Genomic DNA, 21,001 nt, shown 5'->3' on the forward strand with positions numbered 1-21,001 from the left:
TTTTAATATTTTCTAAATTGGTGGATTTATTGGTACACAAAAAAGGCTTGTTGATGATAGACCTTGTGGGTATCTAAGTGAGTTTGAGGCATATTAGAATCTAAAAATCAATGAATGAGACAAATCTAAGAAACGCACTACCTAGACTTATATAAACCCATTGTTGCTATGTAATAAGGAGTGGGACTCAAACGGTGTCTTATTCCCTGTCCCAAATCAATCATATATTAACATGTGGATAAAATAAAAAAATTAAAAACAAAAAGTAATAAAATAGAGTACTCTGATTGGTTTGGAACATGAAGTGAGACACTGTTTGGGATAAGTGATCTCCATCCTAAGCAATAATGTTTAGCACTGGATCCAAATTTAAGATTGTTTTTACTCATTTAGGAATTAAATTAACATTATTCAAAATTTCATAATACTAAAATAATGAGAATATGATATATTTAGTACTTAATAATATATAATGAATAACTAAAAAAACATTCGAAGATGAGTAGATATTGAATAAGAGTTTTTAGAATTAGTAATGAGAATAATGTATTTTTTCATTAGTAGATAACTTATCTCCTCTAGCAGGTAAAAATGTGATATGTATGCTATTTTGCTTATTTTTTAAAATATTTTTATAGAAAATGATGAAACATGTCATGATTTCATTGACAGGAGGAGATAACTTATCTCCTTATATCAGGAGATACTCTATTCCCATTAGTAATTTAGTAAAACTGAAGTAATCTGCAAGGAACTTTATGACCTATCCCATTCTAGTTATGGTGATTAATTCAGATATCTAGAACCATACAATATTTCATGATCAACATGCAAATGGAGTTATATTACTTTAATAATTTGGTAGAAATCTCATCCATCACGTTGTCAAGTTTATGGTTCTGTGAGGATAACGTTCAAATATAGTTTCTCTTATAAATATTCATCTCACCACTGATTTCTAAAGGTGGGCCTTTAGCATTGACATATCAACACCATATTAATAATATTATTACTATTATTTGCATTAACAATTGTTCTAAAAATACTGTTTAAGGCATAAAAAATTAAAATCGATCTTATTGATGTTTTAATATATTGAAGAGTGTTAGATTTAGTTTTTCATTAATAATTTTTTGGTTTGTATTTCTTAGACAATATTTTTAAAGGATTCATTAACATAATTCCAATAATATTATTATTCATTCTATTTGTGGCATGCTGCCATCCACGTTTGTGTTCTTCAAAACCCACACAAGTCTATACCCCAAATAACACTATTTGATGAATATATAATGCGTTATAATGAATTTGACAACTTTATTTTTTATTAACCCACCAATACAGATGAATGCATTTATAGATTGTACAGGTTAATTGAATTTGATATGATATTTTAGCTAAATTTAATATGTAAAATTTATAAGTCTATTTACTTACTAAGAGAAAAAGATTTATCCACTAATGGTGTATGTGTTTTATACACTATCATTGCTTCATTTATCATTCATGTTTAATTATCATCAGCTCTTTAAGAAAAGTAATGCAAATGAAAGGTGAATTATATTTTGAGTGTGTATAAATCTTTGCATTAAGTACATAGATATTATACTCTTTAAAGAATACTTGTATTGTTAAGCAAATTTAACTGAGTTCAAATTTCCAACCACAAGTACCCTATTATTTAAGGTTGTTCTGTAGAGAAACAACACTAGAGTGATAGAAAAGAATGGGATCTAAAGCTCCTATTCATGTCCTCCTAGTATCCTTTCCAGGACAAGGTCACATAAACCCTTTACTTAGACTAGGAAAATGCCTTGCTGCAAAGGGTTTGTTTGTGACCTTTGTCACCACAGAGGATGCTGGCAAAGACATGACAGCTTCTAACAACATAACTCACAAATCAGTTACTCCTGTTGGTGATGGTTTTCTCAAGTTTGAGTTCTTTGATGAGTGTTTGAAACCAAATGACCCTATCAAGAAAAGTCCTAGCACCCTAACACCACATGTTGAACTTGTTGGCAAGAAATTCATCTCCCAAATGATAAAGCAACATGAGGCAACAAATATACCAATTTCTTGCATCATAAACAACCCCTTTTATCCATGGGTTGTTGATGTTGCTTCTGATCATGGTATTCCCTCTGCTCTCTTATGGATTCAATCTACTGCTGTTTTTTCAGCTTATTATCATTACTTCCACAAACTTATACCTTTCCCTTCAAATACTGAGCCTTATATTGATGTTCAATTGCCTTCTATACTCCTTAAATACAATGAAATCCCAGACTTTTTGCATCCTTCTAGTCCATTTCCTTTTTTTGGGACACTCATCTTAGAACAATTTAAGAACTTGTCTAAACCATTTTGTGTATTGGTTGATACTTTTGATGAGCTAGAGCATGATTCCATCAAGAACCTTTCCAAGTATATCCCTATAAGGTCTATTGGCCCTTTGTTCAAGATTGACACAAAAACAAATATTAGTGGTAATTTCTTTATGCCAGATGATTGCATAATAGGGTGGCTAAACTCAAGGCCTTTAGCATCTGTTGTATACATATCCTTTGGAAGTATAGTGCACCTACCTCAAAAGCAAGTTGATGAAATTGCTTATGGTCTTGTCAACTCTAAAGTTTCATTTTTGTGGGTACTAAAACCACCTCATAAACACTTGGAATTGCAGCCTCATTTTCTGCCAAATGGGTTCATTGAGGAAACAAGTAACAAGGGAAAAGTGGTGCAATGGAGTCCACAAGAACAAGTACTAGCTCATCCTTCAGTTGCTTGCTTTCTTACACATTGTGGATGGAACTCATCAACGGAAGCACTCACTTTAGGAGTGCCAGTGTTGACATTTCCAGCATGGGGTGACCAAGTTACAAACACAAAGTTCCTAGTGGATGTGCTTGGAATAGGTGTTAGATTGGGTTATAGCCAAGCTGAAAACAAAATGGTTACTAGAGATGAGGTGAAAAAGTGCTTATTGGAAGCAACAATAGGGTCAAAAGCAGAGGAGTTGAAGAGAAATGCATTAAGGTGGAAGAAAGCAGCAGAGGCAGCAGTAGCTGATGGTGGATCATCTGAGAGGAATCTTAATGCATTTCTGGAAGATATTAAGAAGCTTGCTCACAATTAGGTAGGAAACGAGTCGAACTGAGTCAAATCAGAACTCAGCTCGGTTCAGCTCAATAAGGATTGACTCAAATGGTTCATAAAAAACATAAAAAGTAGTTCATTTGGTTCATTTATTTAATGGACTCAATTTTCAGCTCATTTATTTAATGGGCTCAATTTTCAGCACAATTTTAGTTCATTTGGTTCATGAACCAAGTTTATTGAGTTAAATAACGAATCGAGTTTCAAACGAATACCGAGTTAGTTCAGTTAATTGACAGCCCTACTCACAACATTCCTACCAAATCACTTCCTTTTTAATAATTTTATATTTTTAAAACTTTTTTTTAATCCCATCTATGCATTGTTCATTAATTTAATTTATAATTAAGTGATATTTGCACCATGATAAAATTATAATGATATAATATATTTTTAAAAAAACTCAAGAAAAGTCAATACTCTCTTATTTGATATAGAGAACTAAGAATGTTAGACAATTTTGTTGTCGTCATGATAGTGTTTCTATTCATATTTCCCCAATCAAACGGTAAACGAAAATATAGTGATGAATCTACTACAACTACTTTGTATTCTAACGAGATTGGTTTTTCTTACCCTCTCTTTTACTTTTATCTTGCCTCTATTTTCAAACTTCTCCTAATATGACCTTCTTCACTAGTGGAAGTGAGACAAGTGGACCTACCCAAAATGAATCTTTATCCACTTAGGATGAGAGCCTAAAACCCATCGGAAAAATACTCCATGAGAGAGTTTTACAATAATGGAATTCAATCGAGAAACACTTGTATAATAGGATCAATGACCAATGTCACAATTTCAATAAGGTGTAACTCTTTTGAGTTCAACAATGAATTGTAGCTAATATAGAATAAGAATCTAAACTAACTTGTAAGTTTGTATTCTATTTTTTCTGTTTCAAACGTCTTTAATACTAATGTATAAGAGTTGTCTTCTATACAACTATATTACAATCTAAGTATTAAATTCCTTGAAGTATATATTTTTAATTTCTTACCCTTAAGCAAAAATGGGTTATAATGCCTATCATTTGAATTCATATTAACATATTCTTTTTGAGTGCCTTTTTTTTCTAAATATCAACTAATCATCATCGATGTATTTTTGGGGTGTTTGATGCATTAACTCGTTCCTCAATATTCGGGACATCTACAACCGAGGTATCAATAATGTGGAATTTGAAATTCCCACCAACATGACTTAACTACCTCAAGACAAACAATTAACATGAACGTCTTCATACATTACCTTATACTAGTTTCCATGAGCTTCGATTTACAAAGAACTAATATATCAATATCTAATTCCATATAAACCATAACATATCGCTTTTTATCTACTTTTGGAGTGCATATGTCAACTCTGCCCGCCTTCCCTAAGGAAGATGTCAAACTAAGAAAACATTCTTATCTATTCTAAAATTTGATTAGCATCCGTAATAAATAATACAAATGTTGATGTCTAATCTATAAGTAGTAACTATGAAATAACGATAAAAAATCGTCTATTAACTTCATATAATTACTACCTTTTTATTAGCTTCTCGATCGAATTTGATCATATAGAACTCGTTGTTAACGTCTACCATACCAAATCTCTCTGAAGAGTTATGACCGATATATCCCATCCATAAAATCAAATTAAGTATTTTTTTTAGAAAAAGTTAGAGGCATTTTGGTAATTTCACCTTACCCAATGCAGTTTCCTTATATTGCGACAAAAAACCGTTATTCTCTACAGAGAGAAACATAAACGGCGATGGAGGAAACCGCCACCGCCGCCATGGCCGTCGCGCCGTCGGAACCCTCGACTGAGATCCCCAACCCTCAACTTCCAACCGTTTCTTCCAAAATCAGAGAAGAAGGCGAGCTTTCATCTTCTTCTGATGATGGCAAAGTAGTTTTTCTCAGAACCCTAGCTATTTTTTTCTCGTTTCAATTTTTCTCCGATTATTTCCGTTTTATCTTCCTATTTTGCATTCCCTGACTCGTGTTTTGTTTTTGCTCGTTGTTCTGTTTGTTTCCGATGAAAATGGAGAATATGTGTGTATATTTTGAATTCGTGCTTTTCTTTTTGCTTTGGGAAGTTAATCTTTGCTTGCTCTTATATTTGTCTGGTTGCTGTAGATATGAGAACAATACTCAGCTCTGTTTAGCATCAATTTCTCAACACTACAGAGTAGGGTTTTATAGGTTTTTCGATGTTGCTGTGAAGCACAAATACTTTGATATAGTCATTGTGTCTGTGTCGGACACTTTAAGACACATCTAACTGTATTTTGTAACCTTTTTACTTTTTTTTTTGAATTTTTATATGGGCATCGATGGAGGAAATGTTATAGTAATTACATAAATGTTAACATTTTACTATGTTTTATACCAACAAGGCATTGGCCTAGTGGTGTAAGACCCCATTTGATCCTTAGGTAGACCATAAGGTCAAATGTTCAATCCCTAGATAGACCCCATTTTACTACGTTTAGGCGTTAGCATTTTACTATGTTTATTATTTCTCATACTCTTTTGAGAAATTTTGAGCATTTTTCTTTTTTACTCTTTTAGTTTGATATTTGTGTTTTTATGTAAACGGTATTAATTTGTACTTAGTATCATAGCCATGTCTCTCTACAATTTTAAAATTTTGCTGTATCCCTGCACCTATGTCATTTGGGACTGTGTTTCCTAGTTTTTTTTAGCCAAAACAATAGAAATAAAAAATGGGAGTATGCAAAATTTAGTTCCTTACATTTATAAATGTTAGCATGTGGTATCCCCTCAATGTGCTGTTCTTGTGCTAATTCTATTCATTCTATTTTATTTATAAACAGACTTTCTTTTTTTGCTATGGTTTTATAATGGGCAATTTCTTTATCCCAGGAAAGTCCAGCTAGCTCTACTGTGCAACCCACCCCCGCTATAGAGTCTACTGCAGTTCATTTGGTGAACAAAAGTACCCAAGGTGTTCAGGGTGGTAAGTAAGTCTTGTCAACTGTCTATTGATGGAAAAATAGTGTTTTTGTCTTTTGGTAGTTAGTATTGCAAGAATCGCGCGATTAGAACTGCAACAGCCATTGATGCAAATTGCAAGGTGAATCATTTTTGCGCCTGAATTGTTGATTTTGCCTGAATCAGACCGAATCATCGGAATTTGAATCCTGCGATTCAGAGCTCGCGATGGCGCTGCTGGAAATCCTAGGTTGCACTGCGTTCTGGGTCAGATCGAACGCAACCTAGTTTTTAAAAACCCTAGTCTTTCCGCTTTTTTTAAACTGACTGCACTCAGGCCGTTTTGCCTTTTAAGTGGCATAGATTTCTTTTTACCCACTTCAGAATTCAGATGAGGTGAACCACAACAGTGAAACTGTGAAACCTTGTTGCCGTTCTCTGCCTTTCCCTCTACTGCTCTTGTTCTTCTTCATTCCTCTTCTGCCTTGGAATTGAAATTTTGGATGTTATTTTGCTACTTTGATTATAGTCTTGTGATTTGGAACTTGTATAGTGTTATTTTGCTATATGGCTTATGATATTTATGACCCTTATATGACTTGAATTTGTGTTATTTCATATGGTATTTTTTGTTGTTATGAATGTTATGGTTTAGCTTATGAATCATTTTAGCATGTTTAATTATTGATGATGAATCTTACGATTCACGATACGCTACGATTCCATATTCGAAAAATAGGCCTCACGATTCATAATCTGAATCCCGATTTGATAACCATGGTGGATACTGATCTCTCCTACTGACCATTACTCTTTTGTCACCATCTTGAACTAGTTGCTGTCTGGTTTATCCAATGCTCATTTCGAATATTAGTACTCCATTTTTTGTCCATAGTGATTATGATTATATATGTGTGTTGGATATGGCTTTTTTAATGTAGTTTTCTTTTACATTTATCCTAGTGCTTTTTCATACACCAGGAAGGATATTTTCCTCTTCTTTTGGTCCGAATGTGTCATATTTGGGTTCACTGTGTGCATCATCTTTCAAAAGGTATGTTGTTTGCATGTACAAGATATGGAGTCTGAGAGATCTTTTGTGGCAATATTTATACAGGTTCTAATAATATACAGTTACAAACAACCAGTCAATCAACTTCACAGGTGAGCTTGACAAAGAGCAAGTTACCCCCAAAATTTTCTCCGTGCACTAATCACGTCGACTCGGATGAAAATCTAGTGATAAGCTTCTGTGGCCATGATCGTGGTAGTGACCTTGAACCTAAACGTAATGCTTCCAGGTTGGGTAGCAATATAAAGCGACATAGCTCATCCTTGGAAAAATCAAACAAGTTAGAGCAGAGTGCTAGAAATGCTCCCAAGGCAATGCCCGAGAAGGTGCCTTTGAGTCACACATTTATCTCATCAATTTCCAAAGTCGGTGGTTCTAATAATAAAGGTGCTGGATCCATGTTATTGGGACAGGGATCACGAGCTAGAAATTTCAATCCAATGAACAAAAAATTAGCAAACCAAGAGTGTGGGCGTGATCAAGGAATGATATCAAATGACAATAAACTTCAGGATTTGCGGCATAAGATTGCTCTTCGGGAAAGTGAACTGAAGTTGAAGGCAGCCCAGCAACTTAAGGAATCTGCTTCAATTCCGGATAGGGATCATAATGCTGTAAAACTGAAGAATGATGCAGCTAGGAAATATACTCTAGTTTGTTCAGAGGCTGCACAGTTGGAGCCAAAGGAACCAGATACGAAAAGGTTTAAACTCAGCACATCTTATGGTACCCCTCAAGCTGTTGGTAGTCAGCAAGAAGTCGCTGCTAAGAAATCTATATCATTATCAACAGATTCTACCTGGGAAAGCTGTCATCCTCAGGAGAGAAACAAGGTTGACCATAGCCAAAAAGAGATTCCATTAGGTAGAAGAGAGTCGACTATTATTAGACCGCAAAGGCAACCTGACAAACATGTTGGTAATTCCTTACAAAATATGCCTTGTAGATCAACAGATGGTAAGTACTTACATCACTATATCCTAAATATTTGAGATCTAGAAATTGGCTAAATTAAGTTTTAAACAAATTGTTTCTTCTTTCAGTCCAATTCTTAGATCCTTAAACTGGAAGAAATGCCTCCCAATTTTGTTTGTTCGTGTCAATAACCCATTAGTCATTTCCTTTTATTGAGTGCTGTTCTCTGTTTTTTATAGCAAGTTTTTGCATGGCCGCTTCCAAGTGCCACTCCAAATTTGGTGCCAATTTGTTGTCAACGTAAAATCATTTTGCCGACCCCAACTAGTGGGATAAAAGCTTGATTGTTGGTTGGTAAAATCATTTTGCCATGTCACAATAATGTATCAACCATTGCTATTTGATCTTACAAGATGTTCCTTTGATTTGAAAGGTTTCTCTAAGATGTTCATTTTATTGCACTTTGCCTGAATATCATCATTGAAACCCTGTATAGGTCCTTTTCTGGTTAAGATCTCTCATGGCCTAATTATACTCTGCAGGTGATGTCAATTATGGTAGGAATCAGACTGAGAAGAGTAGTAGGCTGCTTGATCCTTCCATTGCTTTTAACAAGAATGCAATGCCGGCAAATATGATTTCCAATAGTGTGCCAAAAAACTTCGTAAGCTGTCATTTTATTTAGTATACATGTCATCTGCTTTTACTTGGTCTTGACGACTTCACTAAAAGCTTGCCTTCACTTTTTTCTGTTTAATAACTAACCATATGTTATAGTTTGCTATAAATGACATCTGCTTTACTTGGTGTTCAATGAGAACTTTGTCTTTGCCTTTTCTGTTTAGTAACCAGCCATAAGTTATAGTTTGCTATACATGATTTTTATCAACAACAAAAAATACCATACATCACATCTGCTTTTACTTGGTGACTTCACTGAAAACTCTGCTTGTGTCTCTTCTGTTTTGTAACTGACAATTTGTAAATCTTTCATGATCTTTGCCAAGTTTATCATTTTGAATTCTTCCACCTAAATTTGATTAGGAATTACTGATCAGTGATTCTGTGCAATATACCATAGCCTATAATAGAGTAGACCGACTCTCTTGCTTGATTTATTAGTGACATATGAACCTTTTTAATTTGTAATCCGTATGCCCCTTTTCATTGTTGCTCTTAAGAGTCCAGGTATATATACATTAAAATTTCTATTTTTTGAGGATACCACAGTAGTGTTTCTAGGAAAACTTTGAATTTCTTGATATCATGTTTCTGTTGTCTTTAACCTCATAGAATAATGTCGACTTGAGTTGCTTTATCCTTCAAGTTCCTTCTTGAATAAAGTGCTAGCTCTAAGTGATTGCAAAGAGGCTTTAAGATATCTGTTTTTTCTCTAATGTTTTTGACTTTCTCCTTACTCCTTATCTCATCTCTCATTTAGGAAGCATTAAGTAATGCAGTTCTTTCGAATCATAATGGTAATGCAAATGTCTTGGAACATAGAAGAAGCATGGATTTACAGTCATTTTTTGGAATGGAAGAGTTGATAGACAAGGAACTTGAGGAAGCACAAGAACACAGGCACAAGTGTGAAATTGAAGAAAGAAATGCACTTAAAGTTTATCTTAAATCTCAGAGGTCCTTGCTTGAGGCGAATGCTCGATGCACCAATCTTTATCATAAAAGGGAATTGTATGCCACTAAGGTACGATCTTTAATTTTAAACAATTCCACCTTCTCTTGGTCTTCAGAGCAGCACCAACATCTTGAGATGGGGCTGGATTACTTACCCAGACATGGATATGAGATACCCACATCAAGCTGTCAGAGGCAGGCCGAATGTAATGATACTAATAATCCGAGTTTTGATTCTAATAATCAAGGCATCAATAATGGGTGTTCCAATACATTCTATCACCGTATGAATGGAGCAAATTTAGGGTCTGAACCTGGCATTGAACCAGATGCCAGTACATCAGAGCCATTGCCTCAAAGGGGTAATACTGCAGATGGAGGTTATTCTCCTTCGGGTGAATTAGACACATCCGGTAACGAAAATGAAGAAATGTCTCCAGATGGACATGTATCCACTCATCTTGGTGTTGAAAATCATAGAAACAAAGACACAATGGTCAAACTAATGGACATAGATACTGCATCAAATGCTAAACTTTCTACTGATAGCCCCCAGGATCCTTTGGTTCTTGAAGCAACATTGAGGTCTGAATTATTTGCAAGGCTAGGGACAAGAGCTATGAATAGTAAAATTCCATGCAACAATACCGAGCCTGCTGTTGAACTAGGGGCTGAAAATGAGGTTGGCAGTGGTAAAAGTCAGGTGCATCACTGTGTTGTTCCACTCTCTACGGCAGAAGATAATGATCTTAAAGGTAATTTTTACTTTTGGAATGAGCATACTGTGGTTTGTTCTTTTCCTTCTATTGTTATAACTGTTAAGTCTGTAATGCTGATCCTGAATCCTGATCTAGCATAATGTAGCTTAGATCAACTGTATAATTTGTATGCGGTTATCTATACTTTCTTCCTCACTTGGTTTGCTTCTTGATTATTTTTTCCTGAAGTATATTCTCTTTGATTTCTTAGTTTTATCATTTTAATTTCTTTTCATCTCAAATAATTTAGTGCTTTGGATTGTCGCTATTTCTTCTTTTACCTGGAATGTTTTGGATTATCATGATTATTTAGTGTCTATGCTGAAAAAGTGTAGATCTTACGATTTATAGTTGTATTTTACACCACTGAAAGTAGTCAAATGTGGAAGTTGGTATTTGTGCAGGTATTTACTGTAACTTATGTCTTCTACTGGCACTCACTGCTGAATATGTGCTTATAGTGTCTAGTGTATATTTGATAACAGGTTTTTATCAGTCAATATTGGTTTGAGTATAATTTGTTTCATAGATTGAATTGTGAGTTGTTGTTAGTTAAAAGAAAATGTTAGTAAGTATTTGCTGTTGTAGAGAAATTTATAATAACTTGCTGCAGCAGGTTTACGGTGCCACTTATGTGTTGGCTATGATTTTGTCTGAGATTTAGAGATGTGTTTATATAAAGGTTTTGAAAAATTGGTGTTTCCCTATAAAATATATATTCTTAATGGGATGCTGATGAACTTGTAAGTTTATCTTGTGTTTTCCTGATTACTTTTGTTCTATAATTATAGGCATTGAGAGGCATGAAAGGAGTATCTGTCTGTATTCCAATGAGACTCAAACACAGCATAACATTGGTGAAAACTCTTTGAATTCCAATTACAGTGCTGCTTCAGGAGATCAAGGTGGTATTCCTCGTCAAGGTCACTACTCGACAAATACAATAAACATCTCACCTTTGATTTTTAGGAGTGCATTTAGTCATCTGAAAAAAATGTTGCCATTCAATTCAAATAAATTCCTGAGTAAAAATATTTCCATTCATGCTAATGACGGTGAAAATGAAAATGCTACTTGCCTCACTTCTGATGAAACAAAGTGGAACAATATGTTAGTAAACTCAATGCCTGTCACTGTTGGGAATTTACTCTCTGAAGAAAGCTCTTATAGCTGCAGTCCTGCAGTTGATCCATTTTGGCCACTTTGCATGTTTGAGCTCCGAGGAAAATGCAACAATGATGAGTGTCCTTGGCAGCATGTTAATGATTATGGAGATGGAAACGTTTGTAAACGTCAGAGAACTGGTTCTAATAATCCAGGTATAAGAAAACCAATGCTAATTTGAAACTTAGTTTTGGTTTCCTTGTCTGGTTTATGATTATGAGGAAACTTTCTGAAAATATCAATGTGACAAGGATTAATATCTGTATATTTTTTGTGTTTTCTGAAGCTGAACAATTTTTTGCATGTAGGAGATAAGTAGGTTAGTAGACGATGAGTGGATGATACATATGCATGTGGGAGAGGATCTAGTTTTATTTATCACTGGAGTTAGTGTTGGGGAGTAAAATAGTATCTTAAATCTGGAGTAAAGAATGTCAGGTTTGGGTTAGGATATGTCACATTTGAAAGTCTTGAATACTTGTTTTTTTTAGTGAGGATAGGATCCAGTTTTAGTACCTCTACAAGGTAGACCGTAGCAGAAAACTGAAGAGTAACTTCCACAAGTGATTCAGTTCAGTAGTTCCTCATAATGTAATTGACTCTAGATATAGTAACAAGTAATATAAAAAAGACAATTGTTTCAAGGCATCAATGGTACCAGAAGCTCCCCCCTGTTTCAAAGAGGGGATAATGGATTATTCATCTGTCATTTAATTGTTAGTGGTGAATTGAAATATATGATTTATTGGTATTCTCATAAAGTTCCAGCATCAGAGCATTCGACTTTGAAGCTGCACCAGAAATAATCAATTCCTCTTGGGAAATTGGATAAATAAATATTTCATTGGAATTTGGGTGTCTTTGACGAGACTACTACTTGGAAGTTTTAACTACCAGGCATAGTTACTTAGACGCACCAAGATTTTTTTCCGGGGTTGTGTATAACAAGGAATATGAAAATAGGTTGGGTATATATGTGGGATAAATGGGACTATGTGGATGTAGACATGTAGTCCTTTTACTTGTAGAGATATCTAAGCTTAGCTGGAAAAAATATAAGAATCATCAGACAATAAGATCTTCTATATTTTATTCTATTGCTATAGCATGATCATTGACTATGGAATATAAATGCTGAAGTATGATTTCCTTTTGATATCAGCCACTCTATTATCTATTGTTATAATTCCAGATATATTGTTATGATTATATTTTCCTTGCTGAAGACATTGTTATATACTGCTTGAGCAGATCATCTAGGTAGATTACAAATGCATCAACAAAATTCTAATGGTATGACAAAAGTTCCCAAGTGTCGCAACTCTACAATTCTGCCAACTTATATTGTTGACTTGGATACTCTAAAAGGGGATCAATTTGGATATAAACCTGTTGTGGCACATGGAAATGCTCAGGGCTGGCAGAAGTGTTTCAGTATCACCATAACTACTTCAAATTTGCTTCAAAATGGTTTACCCACTGATGGTCCATTACTCGACGGTGGTGCTGAACGCATAGAGGTCCATAGAGCATGGAGCAAACATTTATCTTCTTTTCAGTGGAGAAGTGGAGCTGGGGTTTGTTATTTCTGACTATTGTTTTTTGTTTTCCTGGTTTATAACACTTCTATTTATTTTCAAATATTATGTCTTTAATTATGTTTTAGTCTAAGTCTATCATCTTGATGCTGAAGTGAACATTAGATGATTTTATTTTAATTTTCGTAAGACTTATTTCTATCATTTTATTTGGTTACTTCAGGTGATTTGTCAAAAAATTAGGATACCTTGATGAATGCTCGTGTGTCAATGGAATTTTATTACGCCTATCGTTGAACACTTACTGTGTAAAATGAGATAAACTTCTATCTCAGCAATCTATATTATTCCAATAACTTTTCCTTTTCTCCTTGTAAATGCCAAAGTTTCTTTCTAGTGGGTTCTGGGTCGCTTGCAGACTGATACCTACTCCTTTCTTAATTATTTAGTGTTTTTATAGCATGCCACTTCTATGCATGTTTTACAAGATTATAGTTTAGAAAGGGAGAAGTAGGAATTTTTTAATGGGGGATCAAAATGGTTTTCCTTGGAGATGGAAAATTCGTCCATCCAGTTTTTATTAATTTGCAAATTCTTCTTCAATTAGAATATCATGAATCTCAACGTCATGTGATGTAGCAAATCCCAAACCAAATACAACTAGTGAGATCCTAAGCTAAGCCTTGGATATAATATTCCACTATTTAAGCTTAGGATTTGAAGTATAACCAAACAATAATCAAACCTACAGTCCCATTAGGTGGGGTCGGCTACATAAATAAACGATGCCATAATGCTCTATCACAAATCATGTTCATTGACAAAACATTGATTTATAAATCTTTCCTAATCGTTTTGTCAAAGGTTTTTCTTGGGCCCCTCTGCCTTTAGAAATGACTAACTTTCATTTGATCTATTTTCCTAACTTGGGCTTCTAACAGTCTCCTTTGCACATGCCCAAACTATGTAACACGTGATTCTACCATCTTTTCTACAATAGGAGTTACCCCAACTCTCTTCATAATTCATTCATTTGAGATATAACCATACTTATATTTCGTGACATGTGCACATCAGTGCATGCACATAATTATGATGCCACTGGCTATGGTTGTGTAACTTTATTCAACTAACCAAGTAGTTTTAACTTTCAAGTAATGATTTTAGTGCAACTTAAACTTGTTAATTTTGTGATTTTTGAAGTGGAGAAGTATGTTACTTATTAGATTTTTTTCAGTTTTTAATGAGAATTTTTGTTTTTCTTATTGACTATAATTACAGTTTGACAATTCTTCCACTCGATCTCTTGATTAGTCTGTCTTTTTTTCATTGATTAAGCTACCTAATATGGTTTGAATTTACGAATTCCATGAGTTAATGAATGTATTTATCAATGCTAATTTCTCCTTTATTTGTCACATACTTTAGAATCAAATTAAGCAGGCTATTAGTGATGGTGGACAAGCTGTTGAGATGGCTCTTCTTATTCTCAACCAGGAAACTAATACATTGCAGGGTGTAAGAAAGGTAACAGTTGTCTATACATTTTCTGTCTTGATGGTTACAGTTAGGTGTTGGAGTTTGTTCATGTATTCACTTCTCTGTATTTTGAAATTTGGATCTTTTAGGCACTTTGCATGTTTGAGCTCCGAGGAAAATGCAACAATGATGAGTGTCCTTGGCAGCATGTTAATGATTATGGAGATGGAAACGTTTGTAAACGTCAGAGAACTGGTTCTAATAATCCAGGTATAAGAAAACCAATGCTAATTTGAAACTTAGTTTTGGTTTCCTTGTCTGGTTTATGATTATGAGGAAACTTTCTGAAAATATCAATGTGACAAGGATTAATATCTGTATATTTTTTGTGTTTTCTGAAGCTGAACAATTTTTTGCATGTAGGAGATAAGTAGGTTAGTAGACGATGAGTGGATGATACATATGCATGTGGGAGAGGATCTAGTTTTATTTATCACTGGAGTTAGTGTTGGGGAGTAAAATAGTATCTTAAATCTGGAGTAAAGAATGTCAGGTTTGGGTTAGGATATGTCACATTTGAAAGTCTTGAATACTTGTTTTTTTTAGTGAGGATAGGATCCAGTTTTAGTACCTCTACAAGGTAGACCGTAGCAGAAAACTGAAGAGTAACTTCCACAAGTGATTCAGTTCAGTAGTTCCTCATAATGTAATTGACTCTAGATATAGTAACAAGTAATATAAAAAAGACAATTGTTTCAAGGCATCAATGGTACCAGAAGCTCCCCCCTGTTTCAAAGAGGGGATAATGGATTATTCATCTGTCATTTAATTGTTAGTGGTGAATTGAAATATATGATTTATTGGTATTCTCATAAAGTTCCAGCATCAGAGCATTCGACTTTGAAGCTGCACCAGAAATAATCAATTCCTCTTGGGAAATTGGATAAATAAATATTTCATTGGAATTTGGGTGTCTTTGACGAGACTACTACTTGGAAGTTTTAACTACCAGGCATAGTTACTTAGACGCACCAAGATTTTTTTCCGGGGTTGTGTATAACAAGGAATATGAAAATAGGTTGGGTATATATGTGGGATAAATGGGACTATGTGGATGTAGACATGTAGTCCTTTTACTTGTAGAGATATCTAAGCTTAGCTGGAAAAAATATAAGAATCATCAGACAATAAGATCTTCTATATTTTATTCTATTGCTATAGCATGATCATTGACTATGGAATATAAATGCTGAAGTATGATTTCCTTTTGATATCAGCCACTCTATTATCTATTGTTATAATTCCAGATATATTGTTATGATTATATTTTCCTTGCTGAAGACATTGTTATATACTGCTTGAGCAGATCATCTAGGTAGATTACAAATGCATCAACAAAATTCTAATGGTATGACAAAAGTTCCCAAGTGTCGCAACTCTACAATTCTGCCAACTTATATTGTTGACTTGGATACTCTAAAAGGGGATCAATTTGGATATAAACCTGTTGTGGCACATGGAAATGCTCAGGGCTGGCAGAAGTGTTTCAGTATCACCATAACTACTTCAAATTTGCTTCAAAATGGTTTACCCACTGATGGTCCATTACTCGACGGTGGTGCTGAACGCATAGAGGTCCATAGAGCATGGAGCAAACATTTATCTTCTTTTCAGTGGAGAAGTGGAGCTGGGGTTTGTTATTTCTGACTATTGTTTTTTGTTTTCCTGGTTTATAACACTTCTATTTATTTTCAAATATTATGTCTTTAATTATGTTTTAGTCTAAGTCTATCATCTTGATGCTGAAGTGAACATTAGATGATTTTATTTTAATTTTCGTAAGACTTATTTCTATCATTTTATTTGGTTACTTCAGGTGATTTGTCAAAAAATTAGGATACCTTGATGAATGCTCGTGTGTCAATGGAATTTTATTACGCCTATCGTTGAACACTTACTGTGTAAAATGAGATAAACTTCTATCTCAGCAATCTATATTATTCCAATAACTTTTCCTTTTCTCCTTGTAAATGCCAAAGTTTCTTTCTAGTGGGTTCTGGGTCGCTTGCAGACTGATACCTACTCCTTTCTTAATTATTTAGTGTTTTTATAGCATGCCACTTCTATGCATGTTTTACAAGATTATAGTTTAGAAAGGGAGAAGTAGGAATTTTTTAATGGGGGATCAAAATGGTTTTCCTTGGAGATGGAAAATTCGTCCATCCAGTTTTTATTAATTTGCAAATTCTTCTTCAATTAGAATATCATGAATCTCAACGTCATGTGATGTAGCAAATCCCAAACCAAATACAACTAGTGAGATCCTAAGCTAAGCCTTGGATATAATATTCCACTATTTAAGCTTAGGATTTGAAGTATAACCAAACAATAATCAAACCTACAGTCCCATTAGGTGGGGTCGGCTACATAAATAAACGATGCCATAATGCTCTATCACAAATCATGTTCATTGACAAAACATTGATTTATAAATCTTTCCTAATCGTTTTGTCAAAGGTTTTTCTTGGGCCCCTCTGCCTTTAGAAATGACTAACTTTCATTTGATCTATTTTCCTAACTTGGGCTTCTAACAGTCTCCTTTGCACATGCCCAAACTATGTAACACGTGATTCTACCATCTTTTCTACAATAGGAGTTACCCCAACTCTCTTCATAATTCATTCATTTGAGATATAACCATACTTATATTTCGTGACATGTGCACATCAGTGCATGCACATAATTATGATGCCACTGGCTATGGTTGTGTAACTTTATTCAACTAACCAAGTAGTTTTAACTTTCAAGTAATGATTTTAGTGCAACTTAAACTTGTTAATTTTGTGATTTTTGAAGTGGAGAAGTATGTTACTTATTAGATTTTTTTCAGTTTTTAATGAGAATTTTTGTTTTTCTTATTGACTATAATTACAGTTTGACAATTCTTCCACTCGATCTCTTGATTAGTCTGTCTTTTTTTCATTGATTAAGCTACCTAATATGGTTTGAATTTACGAATTCCATGAGTTAATGAATGTATTTATCAATGCTAATTTCTCCTTTATTTGTCACATACTTTAGAATCAAATTAAGCAGGCTATTAGTGATGGTGGACAAGCTGTTGAGATGGCTCTTCTTATTCTCAACCAGGAAACTAATACATTGCAGGGTGTAAGAAAGGTAACAGTTGTCTATACATTTTCTGTCTTGATGGTTACAGTTAGGTGTTGGAGTTTGTTCATGTATTCACTTCTCTGTATTTTGAAATTTGGATCTTTTAGGCTCTATCTGTACTGTCAAAAGCTCTGGAGACTGATCCAACATCTGTGGTTCTGTGGGTTGTGTATCTGCTCATTTGTTATGCAAATTTGAAGCCAAATGAAAAGGATGACATGTTCTTTTTTGCGGTATGTTTATTCGTTGTTTTCTACTTCTGTATGGAGCTTGCTCTGGAGAATGATCATTATTCTAACTGGGAAAATGGGGAATCTCTTGGAATATTGTGACTCTTGGAATTAGCATTTATAATAAAAAAAGGTGGTCCAACGCACAAGGCTCTCACCTAGCCGGGTCTGGGGAGGTAGATATACACAACCTTACCCCCGCAAGCGTAGAGGCTTCTTTCCAGTTTTTGAATCCCTGACCTCTTAGTCACTAAGCAACAACCTCACTGTTGTGCTGAGAGTCACCCTCTAGAATACACTTTGGGTTTATTTATTGTCTTGATACCAGAAGGCGTAGGCAGCAGCATTCTAACTTCGTGTTGGCCTTTTGGCTTAGTTTGTATAATAACTAATCATGCTTTTCTTACTTGTTTCCACTTATAGGTAGAAGTAAAACTCAACATTAATCTAAAATACTAGGTTAAAACACCACCATAAGGAGCTTTGAGCTGTACAGCAGGACTATACTCTAATCTGTCATTTTAAAATGCTACATTGTGAGATTTTGTAAACTGCTGGATGTCAGCATGCAATTGGTTCAAGTATTGATGGGTGAATGAATGTGATAAAAAATCATACACAAACTAATATTGGTGGGATTGTCATCCACATGATTTTCTTTGAGTCTTTGACCATCAAGATAGAATCCAATGCAATTCCTGTTTCCTTATTTTATCCATCTTAGTCTATTTCAATTCTTTTTGGACTTTTTGTTAGCATATGTAATTTCTGTGGAAACACTGAACAATTGTTTTTCAGGTTAAGAACTGTGAAGTATCTTATGTACTGTGGCTCATGTACATCAACAGTCAGAAAAAGATTGATGATCGGTTGGCTGCTTATGATGCCGCCTTCTCGGTGCTCTGTCAGCATGTATCTGCTGCTCCCAAGGACAGAATGCATGAAAGTGCATGCATTTTAGACCTGTTTCTGCAGATGTCTGCTTGCTTATGCATGTCGGGAAATGTTGAGAAGGCCATTGAAATAAGTCGTGGAGTATTTGCTTCTGCAACTAAATCTGATGAGCCTCATCCTCATCATCTGCAACTCTCAGATATACTCAATTGCTTAACAATTTCCGACAAATGTGTGTTCTGGATTTGTTGTGTTTACTTAGTTATTTACAGGAAACTGCCTGATGCTGTTGTGCATAAGTTTGAATGTGAGAAGCATCTCCTTGATATTGAGTGGCCTTTTGTCAGTTTATCAGAAGATGATAAGGAGATGGCTGTTAAACTTGTGGAAACAGCTGTTGAATCTGTTGGCTCTTACGTCTACAATGAATCTGTGAAAAGTGAACTTGACCTCAGGTCTGCTCAACTGTTTGCTCTCAATCATATTAGATCCATGGTTGCACTTGATAACATAGATTGCTTAAGAAACTTGTTGGATAAATATGTTAAGTTGTACCCTTCCTGCTTAGAGTTGGTCCTGGTATCAGCTCGTGTAAAGAAACATGAGATTGGTGTTGACAGTTTTATGGGGTTTGAGGAAGCCATTAATATGTGGCCAAATGAAGCTCCTGGAATACAGTGCATCTGGAATCAGTACATTGAAAATGCCATCCAAAATCAAAGAATTGATTTGGCCAAAGAAATCACAGCCCATTGGTTTCACAATGTCTGGCAAACACAGCATCTTCCGAATGTTAGAATGGATGCCACTGATGGTGGTAATTCTTGCGGCTCATTGGGATTGAATTCAAAATCTGTTCCAGAAACGTCAAGTCCTGATCTTAACCTGATTGATGCTGTCTTTGGATTTCTTAATCTTTCTCTCTATAATATTTTTCAGAATGATGAAACAGAAGCATGCATAGCAGTTGACAAGGCTAGGAATGCTGCTATGTTTGGAGGTTTAGAGCAGTGCTTGACAAAACATATAATGTTTCTGCTTTGTGATGCATTGAGCTTAAAGGAGGGTGGTATTAATGGTGCCATCAAGAAGGTTTTGGAGGGATATATGGATTGTTCCTCTCAGGCTTCTCTGGTCCCCAAGGCGTTAACAAGAAAATTTCTTGAAAACATCAAAAAGCCAAGAGTGCAGAATCTCATTAGTAAAATATTGAGTCCAGTTTCATTTGATTGTTCTCTGCTAAACATGATACTTCAATCATGGTATGGTTCATCTCTTTTACCCCAAACAGGTAGTGATCCAAAACATTTGGTAGATTTGGTTGAAGCCATTTTGAAGGTGGTTCCTCACAACTTCCAATTAGCTATTAATGTCTGCAAGCTATTAAGCAAGAGCTACAATTCTTCTGACCGACACTCGGCCGGTCTATGGTTTTGGGGTTGTTCAACCCTGGTAAATGCAATTTTGGATGCCATCCCAATACCACCAGAATTTATATGGGTGGAAGCTGGGGGATTTTTGCAAAATGCCATGGGAATTGAAGCCATCTCTGAGAGGTTTTATAAAAGGGCTCTATCAGTGTATCCATTCTCTATCATGTTGTGGAAATGCTTCTATAATCTACATAAGACCATTGGAGATGCAAAAGATGTTATTGAAGCAGCAAAAGAAAGGGGTATAGATTTAGTAACCGATTCAGTTTCCGGTTGTTAGGATCAACATATTTGTTCATCGGTTTGCTGCTATGACAAGTAGGCCTCAGCATGTAGATGATTTTGTCCCCATCCATTGAATATTTGCACATAGTTGGAATCAGTTCTGATGATAAAAGTTTTTCAGGAGTTTGATTGCTGAACTTGTACAGGAAAGTAGATTGAAGAGATGTGATTGCATTAGATATATAGATAGATAGGATTGTTAGATCATCCTTAATTTTGCCATAATGTTGTTGGTTGTTACATGAAACAGATGAAATGAAAGAATATTTTTTTTGGTTCAGGTAGTGTCCTTTACTTGTGAGCCAAGGCAACTGAATAGCACT

The 21,001-nt window shown here is 34.8% G+C and overlaps 2 protein-coding genes across 3 annotated transcripts; both read left to right on the forward strand.

The window, feature by feature from the left end:
* On the forward strand, positions 1,683–3,293 carry LOC109328600 (cinnamate beta-D-glucosyltransferase-like). The gene has a single exon (XM_019562146.1). The coding sequence runs from the start codon at positions 1,727–1,729 to the stop codon at positions 3,134–3,136; it is 1,410 nt and encodes a 469-aa protein (XP_019417691.1). The 5' UTR covers positions 1,683–1,726; the 3' UTR covers positions 3,137–3,293.
* Positions 4,876–20,898, forward strand: LOC109329917. Of its 2 annotated transcripts, XM_019563816.1 has the most exons (10): positions 4,876–5,052; positions 6,033–6,126; positions 7,219–8,130; positions 8,631–8,752; positions 9,530–10,478; positions 11,273–11,800; positions 12,897–13,222; positions 14,612–14,710; positions 17,944–18,069; positions 18,865–20,898. In XM_019563816.1, exons 1-10 carry the CDS (start codon positions 4,915–4,917, stop codon positions 20,671–20,673), a joined length of 5,103 nt encoding a protein of 1,700 aa, XP_019419361.1. In that variant the 5' UTR covers positions 4,876–4,914; the 3' UTR covers positions 20,674–20,898. The 2 variants fall into 2 exon arrangements, with proteins under 2 accessions (XP_019419361.1, XP_019419369.1); XM_019563824.1 differs by lacking the exon at positions 6,033–6,126 and having other exon boundaries at positions 7,281–8,130.

This window comes from Lupinus angustifolius, chromosome LG02, assembly GCF_001865875.1.
Source record: "Lupinus angustifolius cultivar Tanjil chromosome LG02, LupAngTanjil_v1.0, whole genome shotgun sequence".
Lineage (NCBI taxonomy): Eukaryota > Viridiplantae > Streptophyta > Magnoliopsida > Fabales > Fabaceae > Lupinus > Lupinus angustifolius.

Excerpts from the sequence above, each read along its gene's own strand:
- LOC109328600 (XM_019562146.1), top strand. The coding sequence starts at position 1,727 with ATGGGATCTAAAGCTCCTATTCATGTCCTCCTAGTATCCTTTCCAGGA.
- LOC109329917 (XM_019563816.1), top strand. The coding sequence starts at position 4,915 with ATGGAGGAAACCGCCACCGCCGCCATGGCCGTCGCGCCGTCGGAACCC. Across the intron at positions 10,479-11,272 it reads AGAAGATAATGATCTTAAAG|GCATTGAGAGGCATGAAAGG; the intron begins GTAATTTTTACT and ends CTATAATTATAG. Across the intron at positions 18,070-18,864 it reads ATGACATGTTCTTTTTTGCG|GTTAAGAACTGTGAAGTATC; the intron begins GTATGTTTATTC and ends ATTGTTTTTCAG.